Source organism: Condylura cristata, unplaced genomic scaffold (genome assembly GCF_000260355.1).
Source record: "Condylura cristata isolate star-nosed mole 26May11 unplaced genomic scaffold, ConCri1.0 scaffold00016, whole genome shotgun sequence".
NCBI classification, from domain to species: domain Eukaryota; kingdom Metazoa; phylum Chordata; class Mammalia; order Eulipotyphla; family Talpidae; genus Condylura; species Condylura cristata.
The window spans coordinates 31,545,644-31,571,402 of NW_004567117.1; the positions used below are offsets into that span (position 1 = coordinate 31,545,644).

General features: G+C 35.9%; 1 protein-coding gene across 1 annotated transcript in view; it reads right to left on the reverse strand.

Annotated features, from left to right (window-relative positions):
- Nucleotides 1-25,759, reverse strand: part of DYM (dymeclin) — a 286,000-nt gene that overhangs the window by 197,896 nt on the left and 62,345 nt on the right. The window contains exons 7-8 of the mRNA XM_004684007.2: nucleotides 24,604-24,729; nucleotides 23,651-23,793 (exon numbers count right to left, since the gene is read on the reverse strand). Coding sequence (XP_004684064.1) covers nucleotides 23,651-23,793; nucleotides 24,604-24,729 — 269 coding nt within the window. The remainder of the gene's footprint in view (nucleotides 1-23,650; nucleotides 23,794-24,603; nucleotides 24,730-25,759) is intronic.

Here is a 25,759-nt window from a genome sequence, read left to right on the forward strand (position 1 = left end):
AATTTTAATTTTCAAAACAATTTTCATGGTATAGTTGAGAAATCTGAGACATATGACAAGAAATTCAAAATTATAATAAAGTACAACCTGAAGCCAAGTATTATTTGCTTTGAGATGGCTTTGCAATTTATTGCAAAATTTTAAAAATTTCCATTCACCTCCTTCTGCTTATACTCCATTATCCTCTACCCTATATCCACCACTGTTATGTTCCAGGATTGCAAACAAAGAAAAATACAATTAGAAAGTTTCATCTGCAGCAAAAATAACCACAAAGGTATACAAAGAACTCACACCAGTCAAGAAAAACAAGGTAAATAATTCGGGGGGCGGGGGGGAGAATGGGCAGAAGAACTCAAACGACACTTCTCCAAAGATGAAATACAAAGGGCCAACAGACATATGAAAAACTTTTCAACATCCCTCATAATAAGGGAAATGCAACTGAAAGCCACAATGAGATACCATCTTACACCAAGCAATTCCACTCCTAGGGACCTACCCAAAGGACACAAAAAACATGAATTCAAAAGGATACATGCACTCCTCTGTTTATTGCAGCACCATTTATAATAGGTAAGACTTGGAAACAACCCAAATGCCCAAAAATAGATGACTGGATCAAGGAGATGTGGTACATGTACAAAATGGAATACTATTCAGCAAGAAAAAAAGAGATAAACTAATGCCATCCGCAGCAACGTAGATGGAAGTTAGAATGATCATGCTCAGTGAAAAGTCAGAAAGAGGAAGAAAAATATCAAACGGTTTACACTTATGGAGGGAATTTAGGGAAACCAAATAAAGGACTCGGGGAAAATAACAATTAAAAAAATACAACAAACTAAACAAAAATATTCAGATACCTATAAATCAGAGACATCCTGCGGGGAGTGGGGGGCAAAGAGGAAGAGCACAGGGAGCTAAGGTGGTGGTGCACAGGTGAACTGGTGGTGGAAATTCTTTATTTCAGGGGACTACACCTGATGCAAAATATATACAAATAAAGAAATCAAATATAAAAAAATCACAGATGCCTTCCAATGTAAAATGCAAGTGCTTTTCATAGATTTTCTTCACAGCTATGCATCTTCATTACCAAGAGAAGTAAAGGTTAACCTCCCTGGACATATTTTAAAACTTACTTCTGATTCTCTTTTAGCACAACTTTATTCTTCTGCTTGTTTTCTGCTTCAAACTTTCCCAAGAGGGCTAAGAAACTGCTGATGTCAGACAAACTAACATTTTATTAAGAAGCTCCCCCACCCTGCCTCCATCACACACATAACCACCCCCTGCCTCCACTTCTCTTTTCTCTGGCAAATATTGCTCCTATATTGCCTTTCCTTATAGGGAGAAACGAGGCAGTCTGCCATTGCCTACATTATAGTTTAAACTGGCCCATAAATACTGGACCAAAATTCTTCTAAAGTTCATTTCTTTTTGCTGATCCAAGCTTCTGATCTGTGACCCAAGAATCGTAGTGGAATTGTATTTTCCTGTTGGCAAAAAGACATTTCTCTCCACCAGAAAAAATAAGGGAAAATAACAGCATATCCCCTTCTGCTCCAAAAATTTATAACTGCATCCCTCAGGTCTTTCAAATAAATTCAGAAAAACACAGATAAATAAAATTTACTGAAATGAACTAAGTGAATAAATCTGATGTTGATTCAGTTTTTTAAATTACTGACTCATGATTATTTATCCTTAAAAGGAAATGTGAAGAAGATACAAAGTATGATAACTGAAACATGAACAGAAATAATCACCATCAAGGAAAAAAGAACTCTCATTTTAGGAAATGCTGAACTCAAAAATAAATATTATTTCCTAAGATATAACAAAATTAGGTTAAGATACAGCTTTTTTTATATTGTTAAACATGCTATCTGACAAACTATAATTTCTTATATCTAACAAATATATTATAAAACACTAACTATTCAATCACAATGATAGGATACACTGTTATCCACAGCTATAAAATTCTATCAGAACTATCATTCATGAATTTTGCAATACTGTAACAAAACAGAAATCATGAAAGAATTTAAGCACAAGTAAGTCAACTATTAGAAACACGTATGTCAATAAATGTATATTTCAATCAAACACATATTTCATGGCCATTAGATACACAGTGAGTACCTATTAGTGCCAGGTCTTATGTGAGGTTCCAGAATCTTACAGAAAAGAAAAAAAATCATACACTGCCTCTGAAGAAGGGCGGATGAGCATTCAAACAGTTGTAAACCAAATTTAATTGCTATAATGATCCAACAAATATATCTAGCTTCCTACATAAAAATTCCTACATAAGTGCAGTGAGATAATAAGAGAAGTCAGTATCACAAAAAAAAAAAAACACTGAACATGCACTGCAGGGAAAACACTGGGGCAGTGTCAGCTACCTGATTCCACTGCCGTGTTCCCTTTCTTCCTTTTCATTGATAAAGTGCCCTGAGATTACTGGGCAAGACTAGATTTCCCAGGTTTTGTTGCTGCCAACTGTGTGTGGCCCTATAACTAAATACCAGCCAATGGGATGTGACTGGGAGTAACAGATGCAAATTGTCAGTCACTAACTGAAAAGAAAGCTATTTTCTTTTCACAGTGTCACCCTTTCCATGGGCAAGGACTAAGGCTATCTATACATTAGGGAATCAGATTCAAGTTTGTGCTTGTGGACGCTGTTGAAAGGAAGAGCAAATCACCGTCAGAGGAACTTTGGCTCTTGGATGCCATTTGGAAACAAAGCTGCCTTATAAACCCTCAACAGCTTATACAGGTATGTGTGAAAATGTAAACCTTCTATTCTACCTTAAAGTCACTGGTATTTGATCTCTATTAAAGTCAAAACAATATATATGCTACCTATTATAAGTCAGTATTATAAAGTCCAGAATATTATTGTTTGGTTATAGCCTTTTTTTTTTTAAGATTTATTTATTTATGAATACAGAGCTGGGGTACAGGCAAGTGGTGCAGGGGATGAGAGGAGTCGTCAGAGACAGAGTGGGAAGCAGAACAGGCAGATTGACAAAGTACACTGCTGAGGGGAGCAGTGAGCTGGTCATGAAAGGTCTGCCACGCCATGTGGGTCACCTCTCTGGCAGGGGATCGAACTCATGCTGTAGTGACTATGGACAGCTTATTTCTAAACTTTTTTTATAAATAATTTTTAAAAAATTATTCACCCATCACAATTTTTTAAAATGGTTCACTGTAATTATAGATTCATATGCTCTTGCAAAAAAAAAAAAAAAGCACACACAGAAGGACCCTATGTATCTTTTATCTGGTTTTCTCCCATAAGAACATCTTACAAAGCTGTAATAATATATCACAACCAGGCTACTGACATTCATACAGTCAAAATACAAAAGAATTACATCACCAAGATATTGGCATAGAAAACAAAATATATCTAATGATCACATAACTTCTTCGACATTAATTTCTTTTAAGAGTCCCAACCAACCTATCTGCCAACCACAGAGGAAACTCACTGTGCTCAAAATATATGCTGTGTGCTTATCTACATTCAACTAGTCACTTAGGGCCTGCTAGGGTTTGAGATACTGGATTAGACACTGATGAATCCAAGGGCAATGATGCCCTCAGTGCAGTTTATAGTCTATAAACATTCATATAAATAAACAAACACAGAGATGAGAGAATAAATAGCTGCAAAAGGAGAAAAAACCTAAATGCCATGTTGATCCTTGGAGGAAAAAAAGTTCAGAAATTTATCAATGAAAAGAATTGATCATTTTTAGATATTTTACAATTCAACCAAAGATGTCATTTGACTTTCTCCCTTTTGAAAATTTTTCTTTCATTTTTGTTTTTTACTTTCTTGCTTCCTTGGAAAATCCTTCAAGGTAAACAAACATCACACTCCTCCTGTTCTAACATATGAAGCAAAAATAATTCTCCTCTCCGCTCTGACAGCACTGGGGTGAGGGCCTCCGCCCACTCCCACTGTCTGCTTTGATTGGACTCGTGTGTGTTCCATGCCCATAGCTGTCCTGCAAGCTCCCAGATGGAAAAAGATCCACATCGTTTTCATATTTTATATTCCTTTGAGAGCTCCAGCTTATAAACTTAATTTGTTCCTTTACTTGGTTCATCTTATTTTCTTATTACTTATTTATTTACCAAAGGATATTTTTAGTGTATAAACAACACAGGTTTTATATCAGATATTTCAATGAAAAGTACACTGTCTTAAAGTTCCAAATGCAGGTGTTGAAGAGGCCCAAACACTGAGGGTGTTTGGTGGTGGCTGTGATGTAGTAACAACACAGCAGGGAGATATCCTATACCTCCAAATCATAAGCAAAGCTGTAAATCAATGTTACCCTAAAAAAAAAAATTTGCCTTTAATCCTTTATATTTAAGTTACAATACTTTACAGCTGATGAGGATGCCAGCAGGTACTTTCAGACACTAGTGGCAGGATTAGAATTGGATACAATCTTTATTGAAGGGTAATCTGGCATATGTATCTCAAGCATTAAAAACATGCACATTATTTGGCCTAACAACTCCAGTTCCATAATTTCTTCTAAAAAATTAATACACAGATCAAATTAAAGGACTGTTCACTTTAAGTCATGGTGAAAATATACACACCTCAAATATCTATTAGGAGGATGTGGTTGAATTCACTTTGCCATATTCATCAACACAACAGAAAAATAACCCCGTCGTTTTGAAATCCAGGAATATCAATCCATATCCAAGAATATCAACAAGGTTAAGATTTTTCCAGTAGACTATCACCTAATTTTTAACATTCAAACTTCCTAGACTATATCTCTCAATTTAATACTTTTCAACTAATGCTTATAATAATATTTTATATCTCCAAAACTCACTTTAAACAAAATAGTGAACAGGAAGTGAGAGAAATCTAACAGGCATTACAGAATTGCTGCCATTTTGAACACTGGAGTGGTAAAAAAGCAGCCGTACGTCTCTGCCCTTGCTGGGACTGCGTGGGCATCATAGCGTCAGTCCCAGGGAGAGCCATTCTTCACTGCTGGGCACACATGTAAACGACTTCGTGTAAGACCTTTCACACTGAGCCCTTGATTTTACTAAGTGTCACATACTAAGGCAAAAGTTTAAAAGGTGTTAAAGAAAATTCTGGCAAAGGGAGCAAAACGAGTGAGGAAAAAGTGACTAAAATGGAACAGAATGTTACTACTTAAAAAACAACTGCTCCTTAACAATCACTACTTGATCAATAAGCCATGTGTTAAGCATTTTATATAAAAACACACTAATGTGTTACTTAAACATAAGCATTTAGTGTGTTTTGGAAAACTGGGTGAATATTTTGGGCTCTTATATACATTACATTTTTTTTTTAATTTAAAATATTGGTAAATAAGTTCCTGAATAGCTTTTTGGCGGGATGTCTGAGTTTCATAAATTGATTACTGTCGTTGAGTGGTAAATGTTCACATTGTATGACTGTGTTGGAGGGCTGATTGTTAGAGTGTGACCACAAAGGGACACATGGGGACTTTTCAGGGTGATGAAAATGTTCAACATCCTGATTACAGTGGTTATAATATGACCATCATTTGTTAAAACATATAGAACTACACACTACAAAACATTTTACTATACATAAATTGTATCTCAGTAAAGTTGTTCTACCTTTCCCCTCTCCAAACTAGTATTGGCATGGATATAGAACAACTGGAATAATCATAAACTCTGGTGAGAGTGCAAATTGGTACAACTACTTCAGAAACAGAATTGTAACTACTAAAGTTGAATGATTCACAGCTAGAGCCCAGCAATTCCATTATTACCCAATAAAATTATTAAATGGGTATAAATATATATATGAGCATGTATGCAGACGCATTATTTTAACAGCAAAAGTTGGAAATAAGTCAGATATACATTACAGTATAAAAAATAACATGTGGATACTCTTAAAATGGAATAACATATAATTAACAAAAATGGGTAAACTATGCTTCTTGCAAAAAACATGGTCTTCACAAATAGCAAAATAAAGCAGACAAAAAAATATATAGCTTATGATTTCTTTTATATAAAGTTCAAAACCAGACAAATTAATCCGCAGTATTAGACATCAGTGTAATGATTTCCTCTGCAGTTAGGAGCTAAAGAGTTCATGGGGAGGGCTTCTGAGGTCCTGTAGTTATTTGGCCTGACTGGTAATTACACGTATACTCATTTACTCTGATAATGACTTGATCTATGCACAAATGCTAGCACTTTCTTTGCTCTACTTAAATAAAATTGTTTACCACTTAGAAAAAAAAAAAAGTAGTGTATATTCCCTTTTTGTAATAAGGAGGAGGAAGGCAAGGAGGCAAGGAAAGGGGTGTGGGAAGTGACAGGCATATACCATACCTCAAAATAGCTGTCTTTAATTACTGGAAGAATTAAATTTTTTTTACTAGAATGACTTGATTTTTTTTTTTAAAAAAAACTGAGGTAACACTGATTTACAATATTGTTCGTGTTTTAGAGATTTATGATCTCCTCGTTCAGGTGATGTCACAACACACCCAGCAGCAAAGAACCCAAAGTTCACCACCATAGCCCACAGAGCTAGCTCCCTGCCTCATTTTGTTCTTGCCCCTCCCTCTCCTGCAGCCTCAGTTCTAAGGTCAGATTTCTAAGATGTGTTATTAGTTTGGTTTTATCTGACCCTTTGTTTTTCTTTTCTCTAGATTTCATCTGTAAGTGCCACATCCAGAGTATCTTATCTGTATTTGTCTTTCTCCTCCTGACTTATTTCACTTTGCATGACCACCTCCAGTTCCACAAGGTTTTCCTTTTTGATAGCTGAGTAGTATTCCATTGTGCATATCTTCCATTTATCTGTTTAGGGGCGCCAAACAAGTTTCCACAGCTTGGCTACTGTACACAGGGTAGCAGTGAACATAGGAGTGCATTTTTACTTTTAAATTAGTGGTTTTTGCGTTCTTTTGGTAGAAACCTAAGAGCAGAATTGCTGGGTCATATAGTGGATCCGTTTTTAAACTTCCAAGAAAGTTGCACACTGCTTCCCATAGAGGCTGGACCAATCTACATTCCAGCAACAGTACATAAAGGCTCCTTGCCCTCCACATCCTTGCCAACACTCTAGAATGGTTTGATTCCTAAAATGAGCATGAAGTTAAAGAAAAATAATTGGAAAAGGTTTACCGGCTGTCACTAGAACAGTATATTTTAAAAAGAAATCTATCAAAATGTTGGTTTAATAAGGAAATAATCATGCTTGATTTTATACCTCTGTTAAGGAGCACTGTTCAAAGTTCTTCTTTTTCTGTCTAATCAACTTGTGTATTAAGATCTTTAGCAATCATTTTGTCATTTTAAAATGAACATAAAAATACACAATCATGAAATATGATCAACTACATAATTCTTGGAAAGAGAAAAGATCACTAATAGTCTTTTTTCTTCATGGCTACATAAAATACTCTCAAAAATATGGTGACTGTTAGTTCCTAAAAAGCTTTAGATCAAATTCATTTTTCCTAACAGAAAATAACATAGTATTACTATCCTATCCTATTTCCCAAAAGGAATACTTTGACAATCGAGGAGAAAATACACTATAAAGGAGCAGAGAAAAATGTTTCAAAAATCCATAGTACAGTAAAACATTTTATCTACCTTTGTAGTCTGAAATCTGTCAGAATCTCTGATTTATAATCCGGCATAATATAAGCCACATGGAACTTTTTACAAAGGTTTATTCATTTCAGAATAGAAAATGGAATAACTGCTAAAAGTTGAAAATTTTTTCACTGAGAAAAATTCAGTTTTTATGAAAATGATACTTGTTCCTTCAAAAAGGAAAGGCAAACGTACGAAAATTCATGTGTCTCAGTAAAACTCTTGATCTGCACATCTCTAAAAGAAAAATTTATGAAAATCTAAATGAGCTAGAGACTACAGTAAAACACAACAGGACTCAAAATGAGTAAGAAATGTGGCATCCCCGGCACCCTATTTCACAATACACATGTAAAAATATTAGGCAAATTAACTGTGATCCATGAAATTAAGAACTATGAGCTCAGGGGACGGCTAGGCCTTCCACTGAACACACCTGGTTCTTAGTAACTTCGGTCCATCTGCCCAACGTCAGTCCTTTAAGCAGTGTTTCCCAGCCTGAGTCCCCAACGACAGATGCGTGGATAAAGAAGATGCGGTATTTATTCACAATGAAACACTGTTACTTATTTTTTTTTAACTTATTTTTTTAAAAAGGGAAGAACTCTTGTCATTTGTGACAACATGGACAGACTGGAGATTAAGCCAAGTGCAATTAGTCTGAAGGAGAAAGATAAACGCAGGATGATTTCTTTCATGTGGAGTATAGAGAAAATAAAACAAAGCCTAGAAATCTTGACTGCAGATGCAGGTGCAGATGGAGTGGGGGGCGGCGCTCAACGGACCATAGTGGAGGATCACGGTGCCTTGGCACTGAGTGTGGTGTAGTTAACACACATCTGCAGAAATATGGATCTATACCTCTGCACGATACATCGTCACATATCAGTGTTACCTTAATTTTAAAAATACGACAGAAACCTAATGCAGCATTTACCACAACATGAAGCATGAGACATAGAAAGACCTTTTAAGAATCTTCATCATAAAAAATATATATAGCTAGTATTTCAATCTCACAATTTTTAAGGACTTTATTGCTTAATAAGAGTACTAAATATAAGGATAAAGTCATGTGATTAGAACTTTGAAAAAGAAAATCATTTTAAGGTGAAGTAAGTAAACTGGAATTCAAGCTGTGCTCGTGAAAAACAAAATTATGGCAGTTGCACAAATTTGGTTAAAGCAGACAGAAACACTGCCTAGAGGAAAATGATATCATATCCTATCAAAGTGCTCAGTATCTGGCATTACATACCTCAACAGGAGTTCCCTTCTTCAAACTGAATACCCCTGCCACTGCACCCCCCCAGTCACCCTTCCATCTGCTGCTGCTGAGTTTCCTCCACTAAAACAGGAAACTTAGGGATATAGGTTAAAGAGAGAAGAGAAACATAAAATCTTTCAACAGCTTTAACCAAATACAACCATTCACTTTGTCTTCAGCTGAGAAAAAAACAATGTAATACATCACCCACTGCAAAAACTGAAGGGTTTAGTATGTCTAGCAGTTCAGTTTTAACACAAACCTCTTCTGACTCTCATACATGGCGGTACTACTCCTTATCCCCAGCCTCCATTACTGCCGTCTCTGCTAGACTGTGGGTTCACTGAGATAAAGGACCTCCCTGCTTCACCATGGTGATTCCTTTGTACCCCCCAGAACCTACCACAATTTTACATAAATCCTATTTAATTTTGTACTCTTACAGATCAAATATTTTAATTTATTTTTAAGAATTCATGTGGAATTCTTTACTTTCTCTAAATAAAAAACTGAGACAGAAATATGAATTATGCATGAGACTTTGTCAGAAGCTACCTAGATTAATTCTGGATTAGAATCATACTGAAAAACAAAAATAAACTTATTAACTTTAACGATGCCAGAATTTGGAATCATGTAAAAGTTCCTACATACTAAAATCTTAAGACTAGCTGCCTACATTAACAACCAAGTCTCACTTGTGAAGAAGTAAATATAAATCAAATGACTACAGATATAATAAGTATATAGTACTTTCAGTAATAAGCACTTTTTTTCCATATTGGTTTCAATATAGAAAAATTACTATTTCAAATATACTATTTTTTCTGGGACCTAAAAGGAGGTTCCATGCAAGATGGCATGGAACTACTACTCCTCAGTGGAAAGGAACACTCGAAGAATTTCTTCCCAACATTCTGACAATTGCTGGGAAAGAAGAAAGTCTTCTTTCTGAGGGTCAGTGTCTGTAGTTCCACCGGCAGCAATAGCATTGTGACCTACCATCAAAGGGTAAGAAAATGCGAGCTTAGGAGACTAAAGCCTTTGAAATGAAAGGACATCCATAAGTATTTGAAAAAGGGGATCTCTAAGGCAAAAAGGATCCACAAACCAACATTACTGCTAATAAATGTGAGATATGTGGAACAAAAATGAACACTCCAATCATCTGAACACTCAGAATGATCTGAAAGTCCTCATAAATTAAAAAATATATTCCTAATGCATTCAATTCAACTCAATGGGCACTTAATAAATGCACACTCATACCAGTAGTTCACAAATTGGAGAAGAAAAGAAAAAGTGAGAACCTTGTGCTTCATCTAAGAAACACAAAGCCTTGACAGAGCTTGAGTGGCTGAAATCTCCACACTGACACTGCCAGCTCCCTTCACACCATCCACCAGGAAGTCACATGTCAGGCCAGTAACCCAGGTAGTTGAACAAAGAGTGGGGGTCCTAACCAAACAGGGTGGCAGAGACATTAGCTTCTTCCCTCTCTTCTACTTAATGAGACATTCTGTGATTTGGAGTGCTCAACAATATTGTAGGTTTAACTAAACTGACTCTAATACAAATACACTTAAAAAACACTAAAACCATTAAAACTTTAAGCCATAAAACATTGAAATGTTCTGGCAAACAAATCTCATACATATACACACATTCACATACATGCAAATAATATGAAAAACAAGGCCAATCCTTTTACTTACTTGAAAGGACTCTTTGTTAAGTCATCTTGTAAAACATACGTATTAGCTAGATCTCCGAAGAAAACTGCTTCCCCCTCCATTATCAAGTCTCTGAACTACAAATTTATACCCACCATTATTAGCAATGAACATGGCTCTAAATATATCCTATTCCTTTTAAACATTATATGATGACACTATGAAGCCATGGCAATCGGTAAGACCTTTCAAAACTCACCCAGGTGATTATTAACACTTTTTATATTATTACAAGGGTTTTCTATGTTGTTATAGTAAACATAATTTTAAGTACTAAAAGTTTCTATTTAATCTTATCCTTGGGAAAATGTCAACTTGTCAATGTCTTATACATATTACTATAAAAATGTATTACATAATTTATAAATCAATTCACTTAAATCGAGGATTGCTTTAAAAAGTTGTATCAATGGGGTGTAGGATCAATAAAATGTAAAGACCACCTGTCTCAAGGGACTGTTGAAGAGAGTGAAAGAAGAGAAGGAAAGTAAGCAAGAGGGAAGAAAAAGAACAGTTTCTGCCATTTAATGATGATCTAAGTGAACTACAAGATTTAAATCTCACCAAGCATTATTTTAACTAATTTAATTTTACAAATAAAGAAATCAAAGCTTGGGTACTTTGAACGTAAGTTTTTGTGGTTGGAGAGCTATGGTGATGACAACTGAGGGGTAGATCCTATGTATAGTAAATACTAGCTTCACTATAAGCACTAGCAAGAATGTGAAGCAATGGGACCTCAGTTAAAAGATAATAATAATAATATTTAAAAAGAGAGAAATGAAAGCTCAAAGAGGCTAAGCTTCTTACTCATCTAATAAAGGTAAACAGATCGGAGTCTAAAGTGATGCTCTCACTCAGTCCCCTCCCAGCCACTGCAGCTCTAAAACAATACAGGGGGTGGCGAGGCCTTCACCTTAGACTTACAAGTTCAAAGCTCATCATAGGTGAGATCTTCAGGGCTGTAACAGACCCATGATCAATCCATCTACTAGAACAAACAGTACTGTGTGGTTCACAATAAGCCAGGCCCCAAATTGGCTTACCAGACTTCTGTCACCTCCCTTCATTGAGACAATTCTCTGTTTTAGGCAGGTAGGAAGGATTTATTTTACTTTTGTGGGCTCATCTACCTTCATTTATCTTAGTACTGCACGTGTATTTCCTGAGTTTGCCCTAACAAATCACAGCTTCCAGATATTCTGTCCCTTTTTTAGGGTAAATAGCATTGACTATATAGTTTTTTCGGTAGGCAGGCTGCTGTTAGCTGAGTGTGGAGAAGTGACAGGTCTACAGAGAGGAGGAAAGCATCCCGGTACATGGAAGGGTGTCGGACCAAGCTGCTCAGGTGTGACCCTGAGCAGACCAGGGGCTCTGGCTGGAGTAAGGCGAGTCTGCAAAAGGAGGGCAGGCTGTGAGGGGCTACAGTTCACAGAGCTTCTCAAGGTAAGTGCCACTGCCCAATTCCAAAAGACGACAAACAGGCCACAAAATTCAAGTTCTTTTTGATGTTTTTACAGATGAGCGGAGTTCAATTATATAGCCTTTATTCTCAGATTTACCTATGACTAATACTGTCCTATTAATATATAAATCAGTTGTGGGGTATTACACCTGGTTTTCATAAACTTAGAGAAGGCAATTGCTAGAGTCATAGGAGACCCTAACAAGTCTCATATTAAAAAGACTGGCTGCTAAATACATAGGGATGGATGGAAATAAAAAAGAAAAATCGGAATCAGCTGATTTGTTACAATAGAAACTAATCTTCAAATTTCCAATTTTCAGAACTTCTTACATGTCCTTTGTGTAAAATGATGAAAGCTTATTTATAAACACACCGTCATAACAAAATAATCATATCTGCATGTTTGAAATTGAGGAAACACCAGTTTACAACACGTCAGTGATTCAGAAATACAAGGCCCCACCTCCTCAGGTTACACTGCCACACTGCACCAACGCCAAGGCTCCGTGGCCCTGCACCAGGGGCGGCTGCCCTCCTTCCTCTTTTCTTCTCAGTCCTCCCCTTCCCCTTTTGTTGGCCTCATTTTACAGTCAGGGTTCTTGGGTTTCTTTTTCATTTACTTTTGTCTGAGTCTTTGGTTTTGTTTCTCTACATTCCAGATACGAGCAAACCCATCTAATATTTCTTTCTCTATCTGGCTTATTTTATTTAGCATAATCCCCTCAGGTTCATTCCATGTTGTCACAAATGGCAAAAGTTTGCCTTTTTAGGACTGAGTAGTGTTCCTCTGTGTGTGTGTGTGTGTCTATCTGTCCGTATGCTGTAAGTCTAGCAATTGAAACACACACACACACACACACACACACACTGAAAACACTTTAATCCACTTATCTGAGAACTGGGTACCTAAGTTGCTTCAAAAACTTAGCTATTGTAAATATAGCTGCAAGAACAAAGGAGGAAATACATCCTTTAGAATTTGTGCTGTTACACTTTTGCATAGACATCTAGGAGTTATGTAGTATATGGTAATCTATCTTTAATATTTTGAGAAACTTGCATATTGTTTTCCAGACAGGCTGGACCATACTATATTGTCATCAAATGTATGAGGGTGCCTCTCTCTCCACATCTTGCCATCATTTATTTCTCGACTTTTTAAAATTTGAGCCATTCTCCACACATCTTAAAACAACTAGCAACAACAAATGTCAGCGAGGATGTAGAGAAAAAGGAACTCTCCTGAACGCTGGTGGGAATGCAAACTAGTACAACCACCATGGAAAACTGTTTGAGGTTCCTCGAATTGCTTAACATGGAGCTTCCCTCTGACCCAGCAATCCCACTCCTAGGTATCTACCCAAAAGACACAAAAACACTGATTCAAAAAGATACTTGCACCCCTATGTTTATTGCTGCCTTATTTACAACTGGAAAGACATAGAAACAGTCCAAATGCCAAAAAGTGGATGACTGGATTAAAAAGATGTGGTACATATATACAATGGAATATTACTCGGCAATCAAAAAGAAGAAACACCTGTCTTTTGCAGCAACATGGATGGAACTGGAAAAGGTAATGCTTTGTGAGATAAGCCAGAAAGAAAAGGAAAAATATCAGATGGTTTCACTAATAACAGAAATATAAAATGGACCAGGCGAGAAAATAATAATAATAATGAACAACTATATACCAGAGACATTTTATGGGGGTGAAGTGGGGAATGGGATCAAAACAGTGGGAGGAGGGAAATGCACTGGACTATGGTGATGGCACACGGGTGATTTGGTGATGGAAATCCCAAGGGGATTACAACTGAGATGGATAAATCCACAAAATGATGTGAAAATAAGCTATTATATTATTCAAAAAAACTTTTTGAGCCATTCTCACAGGTATTATGATTTTGATTTGCATTTCCTTGATGATTAGTGACTATGTCCACATTTTTATTGCCTTTTGGCACATCTGTATATCATCTCTGGAAAAGTATCCATTTAGAGTCTTCTAATTTTTTTTATTATGTTATGTTTACTTTTTGTTGAGTTATATGAATTATTTGTAGATCATGGAGAGTAACCCCTTGTCAGAAATATGATGTGAGAAACCTTCATACTTTCTTCCATGGGGAATGACCAACATATATTCCCACAGTGTATAAAGCTTCTTTTTCTCCATATCCTTGCCAACACTTGTTGTTTTTGGTTATTTTGACATGGGCCATTCTCACAAGTGTAAATGGTTTCTCATTATAGTTTTGATTTGCATTTCCCTGATAAGTTATTTCAATGGTAAGTGAAAATGAGCACTTTTTAATGTGCCTGTTTGCCATTTGTAGATCTGCATTTTTTTAAATAAAGTATTTTTTAAAAAGAAATTTATTAATGTACTTTACTATTTAAAAAAAAATGTAAATGTCCACAGGTTTATTTTGCAAAGTCAAATCAAATGAATCAAAATGTTCAGAATTGACATATCTGAAGGAAATAATCTAATTTTAAAAGAATTAAATGTTTACTCTCTCAATACTCACAAAATCAAAATGTATAGACCATATAATGTACAAGGTAGTTTTTAAAATAATGATAGATCCACACAGACTAGAAACAATGAGAACAGAGTTTACAGACATTTGTAACAATATGAAAAGTGTCATAAACAAGCAGACGAGAAGCCATCATTAGTCAGAGCACACTCCCATCTATAACACAGAACAGTTTCACCACCTTAAGTTTCTCTGTTCCCAATCCAAAACTCTCCCCTGCTCAAAACTGTGAGTTAGTGATAATTTTTTTTTTAACTATCTCAGATTAAATCTATATGCATATAGGCTTTTTGGAGATGCTTCTTTTATCATGGCTTCATTACTTATTTGTTTTTATCCCTCAATAATTTATGATTAAATAATGAAACAGTTTTTTCAACTTCTAAGGACAATTTGGTTGTTTGAAATTTTGGGCAATTAATTAATTACGCACTTGTCAAAATCCTAAGTCTAAAAACCACCAAGAATAAACCCTAATTAAATGATGTATGTCAGTGGCTCATCAACTGTAACAAATGTAGCACACCAATGTGAATGTTAATAATAAGAAAGTTGGGGGGCGGTGGGGGGAATCTGTATTTTCTGCTTATTTTTCTATAACTTATAACTACTCAAAAGAATAAGCTCTATTAATTTTCTAATGAAACACAAAAAAATTATTAAAAGAATAAATCCGGCCCTCCCTGGTGGCGCAGCGGGTTAAAGCACAGTACTGAGAAGCTAAAGCCACTTCAGCATGAGTTCGATCCCAGCCCTGGAGGTAACCCACATAGTACAGCAGGCCTCTCCTGACCCTCCCGCTGCTCCCCTCAGCAGTGTACTTCATCAGTCGGCCTGTTCTGCTCCCCACTCTGTCTCTGGTGAATCCTCTCACCACCCCTGCACGTCAGGCCTGTACCCCAGCTCTGTATGCATAAACAAATCTTTAAAAAAAGAAAAAATCCACAACCAATAAGAGGATGAAAATAAGGCCATTCTCAACGATGGAAGACTGTGACAAATTTTTGACAGAAAGTTAACAGTGAATAAAGTAGAAGACGACACAGACTTAAATTCTCATAGAATGGGCTATAATAAAAGGAGAGTCCATCTGCCCAGCAGAATCTTTGGCAAGGGTATTGAATTAGAGAAGGCACATGGAATAGAGACAGGAGTGAGAAACAGAGCTGAAAATGGAGATTTACTAAAAATGTTTAGGGAAAATAATTACCACTTATATAACAGTACTTTCCTTAATTCAGATTTCCATGTCATATCATTTTCAGACTAAATGACATTCACTCATTCAACAAATAATTAGTATCTCCCCAAATGCAAGCTCTCTGTTAATGTACTGCAGGGTAGGTACAAACAATTGCTGCTTATTCACATTCAAGCAGAGGTAGCAGTTAGGTGACAAAAAAGGTCCAGGCCAGTGCAAGAACCCAAGGAATTCAGAGAGGGAAAAAAAATCAAGATCATCAGGAACCACAGAAAATATCATCCATGTCGGACTATGAAAATTATTGATTCAGTAACTTTTGCTAAATTTTAACACAAATTTAGCTCAACTTGGGTGTTTTTGCAATAAATGGTCTAAAAATAGTATAGATAACAAGGCTTCCAAATGAATAAAGTTACAATTAAGGGTGTTGTGGAAGTTGCTCTTGAGTCTGTATGATCATCCTTTTAGAAATCTTGGAAGAGGGGTTAAGAACCTGAATTTTACAGATAACACTGAAAGTAGAAAGGCTCAAGGAACAGGAAAGATAAAAATATAACAGGTATTTGGAAAACTAAAGAATTTGGCACAGGTGAAAGGGGGAAAGACAAAATAGGTAGATGGTAACATTTGTTTCTGGCATCCATCATATTCTAAACATTTGTTCATTATACATTATTTATATATAAAAATATTTTAAGTTCCATTTTTTAAATGAGGGTACTAAGATTCAGCAAAATGACTGAAACAACAGAAAAAAAGAGGGGTCCAATTTCCAGCACAAATCATACAAAAGTAATATTCTCATCTAACTCACAATCCTTCTGGTGGGAGTAATTAGCTACTTCTCTCCCTCACTTTTGTCTAGCTTCAGTCAAGAATGGTTTCCCTATCACCTTTCACAAGGGAGTCTAGAGGCTGTTAAGCATCACAATGCATGGACTTTCCTCTCCACCATTCTTCTGATTGTATTAGATAGGCCTTCAAGGATCATGGTCTCATCTCCCTGGTGGCTCAAGGGGTTGTCTCAGCACTATTAAGTTGTCGCCAGTCAGTATGAGTTCAATCCCCAGCCAGGGAGTTAACCTACATGACAGAACAGACCTCTCCTATCTCGACCACTGCTCCCTTCAGTGGTCTGTTTCAGTAGATCCGCCTGTTTTACTCCCCACTCTGTCTCTGGTGAATCCTCTCACCCCTTGTACCTCTGACCTATGCCCCAGCTCTCGTGTGCATAAGTAAGTAAAAATAAATTTAAAAAAAAAAATAGAAAGACAAGCACAAGAGGAGAAAAATGAAAAGATATTTACTATAGTCCTGCAAAGAATCATCCAAGGAAGGACTTGGAGAGGTTACATAACTTTGTAATTAGCTAATAAGCTTACAGTAAGGATTTAAGCCCTGGTCTGCTCAGATCCTGCATTGTCCAGAATCTCACCTAGCATTTCTCAAAGGATTAGGAGCTCTCTTAAAAATAAACTGAAATTTACAACACTCATTCATCTTCATAGTGATTCTATTTCTATCCAACATTTTATTTTGAAAATTGTCAAACATATACAAAAACTAAAGGAATTATATACTGAATACCCAGAAACTAGTTTCTAAATTTTACATTTTGCTGCATTTGTGATAACATCCATATCCCTCTATACATTCATATAATCACCCATTACTGTGGCTTGTTTTATTGAAGAATTTTCAAAGTTACAGAAACATTTTAAAAGGGGAAGTGTTTGAATAACTCATAACACTAGACTTTAAAATATTACTAGAGCAAATATAATTTATGAAGACTTTACTACCATTCACAAATTCTATCAACAAGCAGCCTTGAATAAATTTAACCTTTCCTTTACTCCAAATGCTCATGCTAAAATTAATGTAAATTTAAACACCTGCTTAATAAAAGTTAAATTTACACTTGACTGTCACAATTTCAAAGCAAATCATTTTACTTTGGGGGGGTGGATATTTTTTGTTTTGTTTATATATTTTACATCATTGTTCAGTGTTTGCTTTCTACTCAAGTGTAGTCTCCATAAAATTCCCCTGCACCATTGCCACAGTCCCTTGTGCTCTTTCCCACTGTTCTGATCCCTCTCCCTCCCCCAGAGAATGTCTCTGACATCTAACTGCCTGCCAATTTTTTTTTCTGTCATTATTTTTTCCCCTTGATCCCTTGTATGTTTCTCCTGTATTCCTCCTTAAAGTGATACTATCTGGTATTTTTCCTTTTCCTCTGATTTATTTCACTGAGGATAACCCCTCCTCGCTCCACCCATGTTGCTGCAAATGGCATGTTTATCTTTATTGATTGCTGAATAGTATTCCATTGAGTATATACACCGCATCTTCTTGATCCATCATCTATTTTTAGGCACCGCGGTTGTTTCCGTATCTTACTATTGCAAATAGTGATGCAATATTTACAATATTGTAAATACGCTGCACATAGTTGTACAAGTATCCTTTTCAACTAATGTTTTGTGTCCTTTGAGTAGATTATTAGGAGAGGAATTACTGAGTATTATGGTAGTTTCATATTTAGCAGTTTGAGGAAACTCCACATAACTTTCCACAGTGGTTGGACCATTCCCATCAACAGAATAAGAGCATTCCTTTTTTCCACATTCTTGCCAACATTTGTTGTTGCTAGTCTTTTTAATAGATGCCATTCTCACTGGTGTAAGGTGGTATATCTTGTGGTTTTGATTTTCAAAGGAAAGCATTTTTAGTGGTCATGTTTTTTCAAACAAGTAAGATTTGTGTTCTGAAAAACTTAGAATTTCATGTTTTTAATATTTCTATTTTTTAACCTTTAATATTTTACTTTGCTAATCTAAAATTCTACAGTAACATAAACTATCTGCAGGAGTGTCAAAAACAGATTAAATCATTTATACTAAACAAACACTTAGAGCAAGCCTTAGAGACCTATTCCTAGGATTTCATGTAAAGTTGATTGCTTTTCCTGGATTCTTCCTAGTGAATATGAATGCATTCATTCTCCATCTATTTGTGGCATAAAAGGAACCCTTCCATCTTCCCGTCACATCTGTTATGAAGGAAATATGAGTAGTGGGCTGGCATATCTCAAAGCAATTTCTGGAAAATGGTTTAAGAGTAGTTGTCAGCAAGCTACAAGGATAAGATACATGATGTTACTTCTACTGAGTAGCATTTAATAAACACCCTTTTTTAAAAAGTCTAAAACCTGAAGACCTTTTTCAGAGAACATTCAAAATAAAACAACCCTTATAATTATTCTACAACTAAATAATCATTTTGTACTGTAGATATTAATCTGTACATACAATACATCCCCACAAGGAAGCACTACGAGAAAACAGTAAATTGAAATTAACTACATTTTAAAAGTCTCAAAATGAGTTCAGTCCTGAAAGTGGGGGGAAAGTCATTCTTTCACCTGATACATTAAATCTACCAAATAATCCCAAATAAAAATGAACTGAGAATGCAACTATTGTTTATAAAGTACTTTTCTGAAAGTACAAAGTGCTTTAATTAGAAGCGTTTTCACAACTATGCCTGTTTCTGAGTGTCACATACTTTTTCTCTTACTGCAGTTTTTCTTTCTCTTGATGAGGCAGTCCAAAAAAAGCCACACTGAAGACTAAAAATAACCTTCACATAAAATAAATTACAACTACTGCATACCATACCTACCATAAGGAATTCAATAACTTTCTCAATAACAGCAACTGGGAGAAATAATTTTTAATCTTCAAATTTTACTTTATTAATTTCTCTGTTACAGCATTTGCCTAAGTAAATAATCACCACTTTGGCCTTACAATTTGGCTGGGCTACCCACCTCTGCAAGCAAAGGAAAAAAAACATTTTTGATGGCTCATTCAAATGGAAAAGCCATATATCAGAAGATATTGTGTAAAACCTCAGTAGTTGTGATGGAAAGCGAAGTTTGGCAGAACACATTTAATTAGGCTTGGCTCTTTAAAACATTAAATACTCAGTTATAATCACATTACAGCTTTGTCGTTACAAAAAAAGAAATTTCAAGGTCAACCCTTCAAATTACTTCACCCTTTTTTAAGGCATTAGAGGCAATTAAAAAGAATCAAAAGAGAAACAAAATAAATGCTGTAACTTCTTTTTCCTTCTCACAATATTAAAATTTCAACATAAAAATGCTTTTAGAGATTTTATCTGAACTCTCTTATAAATGGACATACCAAATACTAGATATTGTCATAATTTCTTTATACTAGAAGTATGAGTAAGCTTGTAAATCACTGAAAGATCACTGGTTTTCTATTTTTTAAAACACTGTCTTTACTACTACTTAATACTTGTAAATATTACTACTTAATATTTGTAGCTGACAGAGATCATTTATTGTGTATGGAGATGACAAGCTTTTGCCTCTATCTTTGCTCATTTGATCACTTTACACTAAATTTGAGTCATTGTGACAAAAAACAGCCTAATATTAGCAAATGGCAAGCCCAGCATTCAATTCTAGGTCTAGCTAATATAAGCCAAAATCCAGTATCTGTACATCTTTCGTAATACCAAATTAGGAAAAGCTAGAGCCAGTCCCTCCAAAAGACAAAATAAACGGCGGCCCCTGAAAACAGAAAAGAAAATCTGTTTCATCACAGAAACATCCTGAATGTCTCTCTTTGAAGTTTACATATTATTGAGATTGGAGTGGACCATGAGTAATCTGCTTCACTCACAACCTCAGTGTCACCACTAAGCCAGACTGTGGTTTAAATAGAGAACAACTAGAGCTGAAAGATGCCTTAGCCATCTCTTTAAAAAAAAAAAAAAAAAAGACCAGTCACCTCCCAAACAGAACTTCAGTGAAAGAAATTCCAGCACAACCTACTGAATACCTGTTATGAGTTGATTCTGTCCCCCAGAAATACATATATCCAAGTCCTATACCCCCATTATGATGATAACAAATAGTGGGGCTTTGGGGAGGTGATTTGGTTTAATGAGATCAGGAGGGTGGAGCCCCCTGACAGGATTAGTGCCCTTATAGGAGAAAGATGAGTCACCAGAGCTTCCTCTCTCTGCCATGGGAAGATACAGTGTAGTCACTGCAAGGCAGGAAGAGAACCCTCCCCAAGGGCCAAATCTGCTGGCACCTTGAGCTTAGACTTGACTTATCACACTTCAACTGTGAGAAACCTGTTGCTCAAGTCAGCCCACCTATGGCAGTTTGCTTTAGAAGCCCCAACAACTATTTGTGATCACAATACTCCCTGCTCCAAATATAGCAAATCACAATGTAAGAAGAGTCTTTAATGATTTGCTCTGCAGAACACCTATCAGGATAAGGTAATGTACTTATAGAATGAAGTAAGAATCAATATCAATTGCCTTACTGACTATAACTAAAACTGTTAACACTACAGCTATCTTTGATTAGTAAAACATTTGAAATATTTATTATAATTCAAGTTGAGTCAGCAATATGCCTTTATTAACATCTTTGGCTACTTTTATAAACAAACTGTGAAATGAAAATACAATATTTTAGATAAGTTAGTGAATAAAAAAACTGTACATAGTGATTGTTGTCAAGGCAAGTTCATTTAAGAAGCAAGGAGAAACCTCTCGTGGGCAATATCTATTTAATAATCAAATTTTCCGTTCTGACTGTCACTAGCCAATTTTTGCACCACATAAAAAGAAAAGCCAATTGGAAAAAGAGCAAAAACATGACTGGTGTATTCGATTTAGTCAGTTCTTCAAGGCCTTTTTTATATAAATTTTATAGTGTGAGCAAACCAAAAAGATAAAATATTTCTGACATTTTTTTAATTGTCAGAGATTTTCAGGTCACTGACTTCACCAGTTAGGTTTATTTTCTTTTACATGATCATGATTTTGATGAATAAGAGGCCCCAGACCTTCGGTGCAAGTAACAAAAGTTTCTTTTTCAATATGGGCCAAGTTGTATGGAAATAATCTCAGAGGTGATATTTTCTAACATTCTCATTCGATAGACAAATCCACTGGAAATTAGGGAGCAAAGGGACTTCCTTATGACACACTACATATGAGCAAAACTAAAATTTTAAAGTTTTAAGTTTTGGGGCACCAATACTGATGATACCAGATACCATACTCTACTTCTTTTTCATAACAAATAACTCCAAAGAATTACTTACTTGATTAGTAGTTATAAAGATTAGTTTCTAAAAACTGCCAGCTATTGCCACTGTTTTGAAGAAAGTTAATGAACTCAATACTATCTCCTTCAGAAAATCTTCAGCAACATTGAAATATTGGAAAATACTGTTTTCAAACACTTCTACCAGCTCAATGATCAAAATAAAAAGACAACAACAGGTTATTGAAGCCTTCCCATAGGACACAAGAACCTGTTTTTGGGCTGCCGTCATAGGTCACAAATGAGGAAGGCAAAGGTGTATACAGTTTCTTCATCTAAAGCAGTGAGGACTGAAGGCAGAAGTGACTTAGAAAACCTGTTTTCTAGGTAGCCTCTCGACACTAAAAATGACATCAGTAAACACAACGTAATTTAACTCAGAATATTAAAAGAAACCAAAGGAAGGCAAATGTAAATATATTCTTCAACTCAACAGAGGTCCTTTAATCCAAAGGTGTGTCCAAGCTTCATTATCAAGTACATATAATCCTAAGGTGTCACGACAACACAACATAGCCAGAATTCAGTTGGGGAAGTGAGCTTATTTAAAATCCTTCATACTGACACCAGCAATATGCTGGTAAGTCAAACTCATGCTTCTGATTTAATAAGACACCTTTACAACTGCCAGTGTTGGCCTAACTTTAGAATAAAGCAAAAGCAGTTTATATACCTCACGTGACCCAAGTCCTCCATACTAAAAAAGGGGACCCAGAACTGCTCTTGGATTTCTATTGTTTCGGATCTGTGCACTGAGAAGCACAGAGGACGCTGTACTGACAATGAGAAAGGACTTTCCTCAGTTAAAATTTGCTTCCAATCTGATAAAATACAAGTGTGTGCCATTTTAGAATTTTTTTACAAAATTCTACAAAATGTGCTAATTTGTCATTGATCAGATAAAAACATTGAGTATAAAAAGAAAACTACGGCCCTCCCTGGTGGCGCAGCGGGTTAAAGCACTGCACTAAGAATCAAAAGCCACTTCCGCATGAGTTCGATTCCCGCCTCCCCCGGAGGTGACCACATGGTGTGGCAGACCTCTCCTGACCTGCCCGCTGCTCTCCTCAGCAGTGTACTTCGTTGATCTGCCTGTTCTGCTCCCCACTCTGTCTCTGGTGAAGCCTCTCACCGCCCCTGTGCCTCTGGCCTGTACCCCAGTTCTGTATGCATAAGTTAAATAAATCTTAAAAAAAAGAAAACTACACCTATTTAGTCATGTAAAATCCTGACCAATAATGCCATTAAAATATAATGATTTCCTCATAAAACACTAGTAGAAAATTTCTAAGAACTTAAATGTATTTACACAATACAAGAAATACATGTTTATAAACATGTCTTAAAAATATTTTTAAATGATGCCTTACAGTAAACAACCTATTTATAGTCAGTATTTATAGATATTCCATGCACAAATCACTGTAACAAATAAAAAAAAACTTAATATTTTAAGTTTCATCCATATTTCACATTCAGATTCTCAGACCCAACCTGTTAGTAGCAAGCAAAATCCTTATGACTAATTAGACAAGATCTAAGTGCATCAAAGATATTTCAAGACTCTAGAGGCTTACTTGCCACTCCAGATGCCAGTCCATAGAGCAGCCCTGCCCCCTCCGACTGCTGAGGAAAAACATGTGCTCCTGGGGGAGGTGGCTTTTCTTGTCTGATAAAGTTATACAGCAAAGTCTTCACAAGTTTGCTGGTATATGGAAGACTACACAAAAGAGCAAAAAGAAGAAAATAAACATACTATATGAGTCACTGGATTTTGTGTAATGGTAAACATAATCTATCAATATATAGTCATTAGTATAATTTGAAAAAAATCTAGGATTATCATTTACTAGTGAAGATCAGCATCTTTGAGGTCAGCCTTAAGGCTAATTTCTGGGTTTCCACTTATTATACTTATAATCACTGGTCAAATTACAAATTCAACTCTAAATTTTAATTGTCTTATTTGTGATTTGTGGTTTCATTACAGATGAAATGTCAAGTTTGTTGTATAATACAGTGGCACTTGAAGGGAGGTAACAGCACTGGGTGAGTGGGTGAGTAGGAAAGAGTAGGAATTAAAAAGCAATAATATAACTTTTAAGTATGAAATTTCTCCATGTATCCATACAAACAAAAATATATACATAGGTGTACAGAAATTTTTAATGATAATTTCAATGATCTTTACTTTTAAATAATGAATGAAAGGAAAAACGATAAACATAGGTGAAAAGGGCTACATATCTACCAGTTGGTGTTATTTCCTGCAACTGAGAGAAAACCTTGTGATAGGTTCTAGACCTAAAGCTTCCATTCTACAAAGCAAACACTAGAAAAGGCAGATGGGGATGAAAGAGGTAGGAGGGAAGACGGGACAGGAAAGCAAACTCTGGGTTTGAAGTATTGATGCCACAGCAAAGGAAATGTCCAGTTGGAAATATGAGAAATACTAAAGTAAGAAAAAAAAAGACTAGAAATATGTACTTACACAATAAAAAAAAAAGACAAATTTAAATTAAAAACTTACCATGGACCTCGCATCAAATACTTGTGACTGATGCTCTGTCGCAAAACTTCCTTGTGAAAGAGTTGGCAGGAAAGGAAAACAACCATTGTAGAAATCGCTTCTACTGATATGTCATATGTAATATCTCTGTGGAAAAAGAGGGGAAAAAGCAGAATAATGGTCATTTTAGAAGATTAAGATAATGGTCTTATCTAAATAAGTTACACACTTAGAAACTCAAATCTGGGCCGAACTGGTGGCACAGGGGTTAAAATCCCAGCACTATCAAGCTATTGCTAGTCACTGTGGCACAAGTCCAATTCCCAGCAAGGGAGCAGACCTCTCCTGTCTCCCCGCTCATCCCCTCAGCAGTGTGTTTCAGTAGATCTGCCTGTTCTGCTTCCCACTCGACCTCTAGTGGATCCTCTCAACCCCCCCAAACCTATGGCCTATACCCCAAGTTTTATATGCATAAATAAATAAAGATTTAAAAAAAAAAAACCACTTCAAATCCAATACTGAATACATTTCCCGATTTTTCAAAGACACTAATATAGTTAACATAAAAAAATTAAGTCAAATAAACATATGAAACCCTTCCCCAGAGTTAGCTTATGTACTTGGATGAGGTACCCCCTTACCTTCCTATTTCCAGTGTCCATCACCAAGTGAACCATACATCTACTAGTGTAAAACGGAAACAATCACTAGTGGTGATTTGCTTTGAAGGACCTCTGTAAAGCCTTCACACCCACCTTTCTTTAGTTATAATAAGGAAACAAATATTCAAATTGTAGAAGCGAATAGAAGCCACAATATAGGGAAGAAAACAATGCATTTTAGAAATGATGATCACTTTACAAGGAGAACAGTGTTTGTAAAGCCTAGGTCCTCTGTCTCTAACATCTACTTTCTCAAGGCCAACTCTGCATAGTCATCAAAATATGAAAAGCCATCCAAATATTATTCTTGCATTATTAAGCATATTTCTATTATAAAAGACTACCCTTTTCGGAACTCTCCTGCACTGCTGGTGGGAATGCAAACTAGTACAACCACTATGGAAAACTGTTTGGAGGTTCTTCAAACTGCTAAACATGGAGCTTCCTTACAACCCAGCAATCCCACTCCTAGGTATCTACCCAAAAGACACAAAAACACTGATTGAAAAAGATAC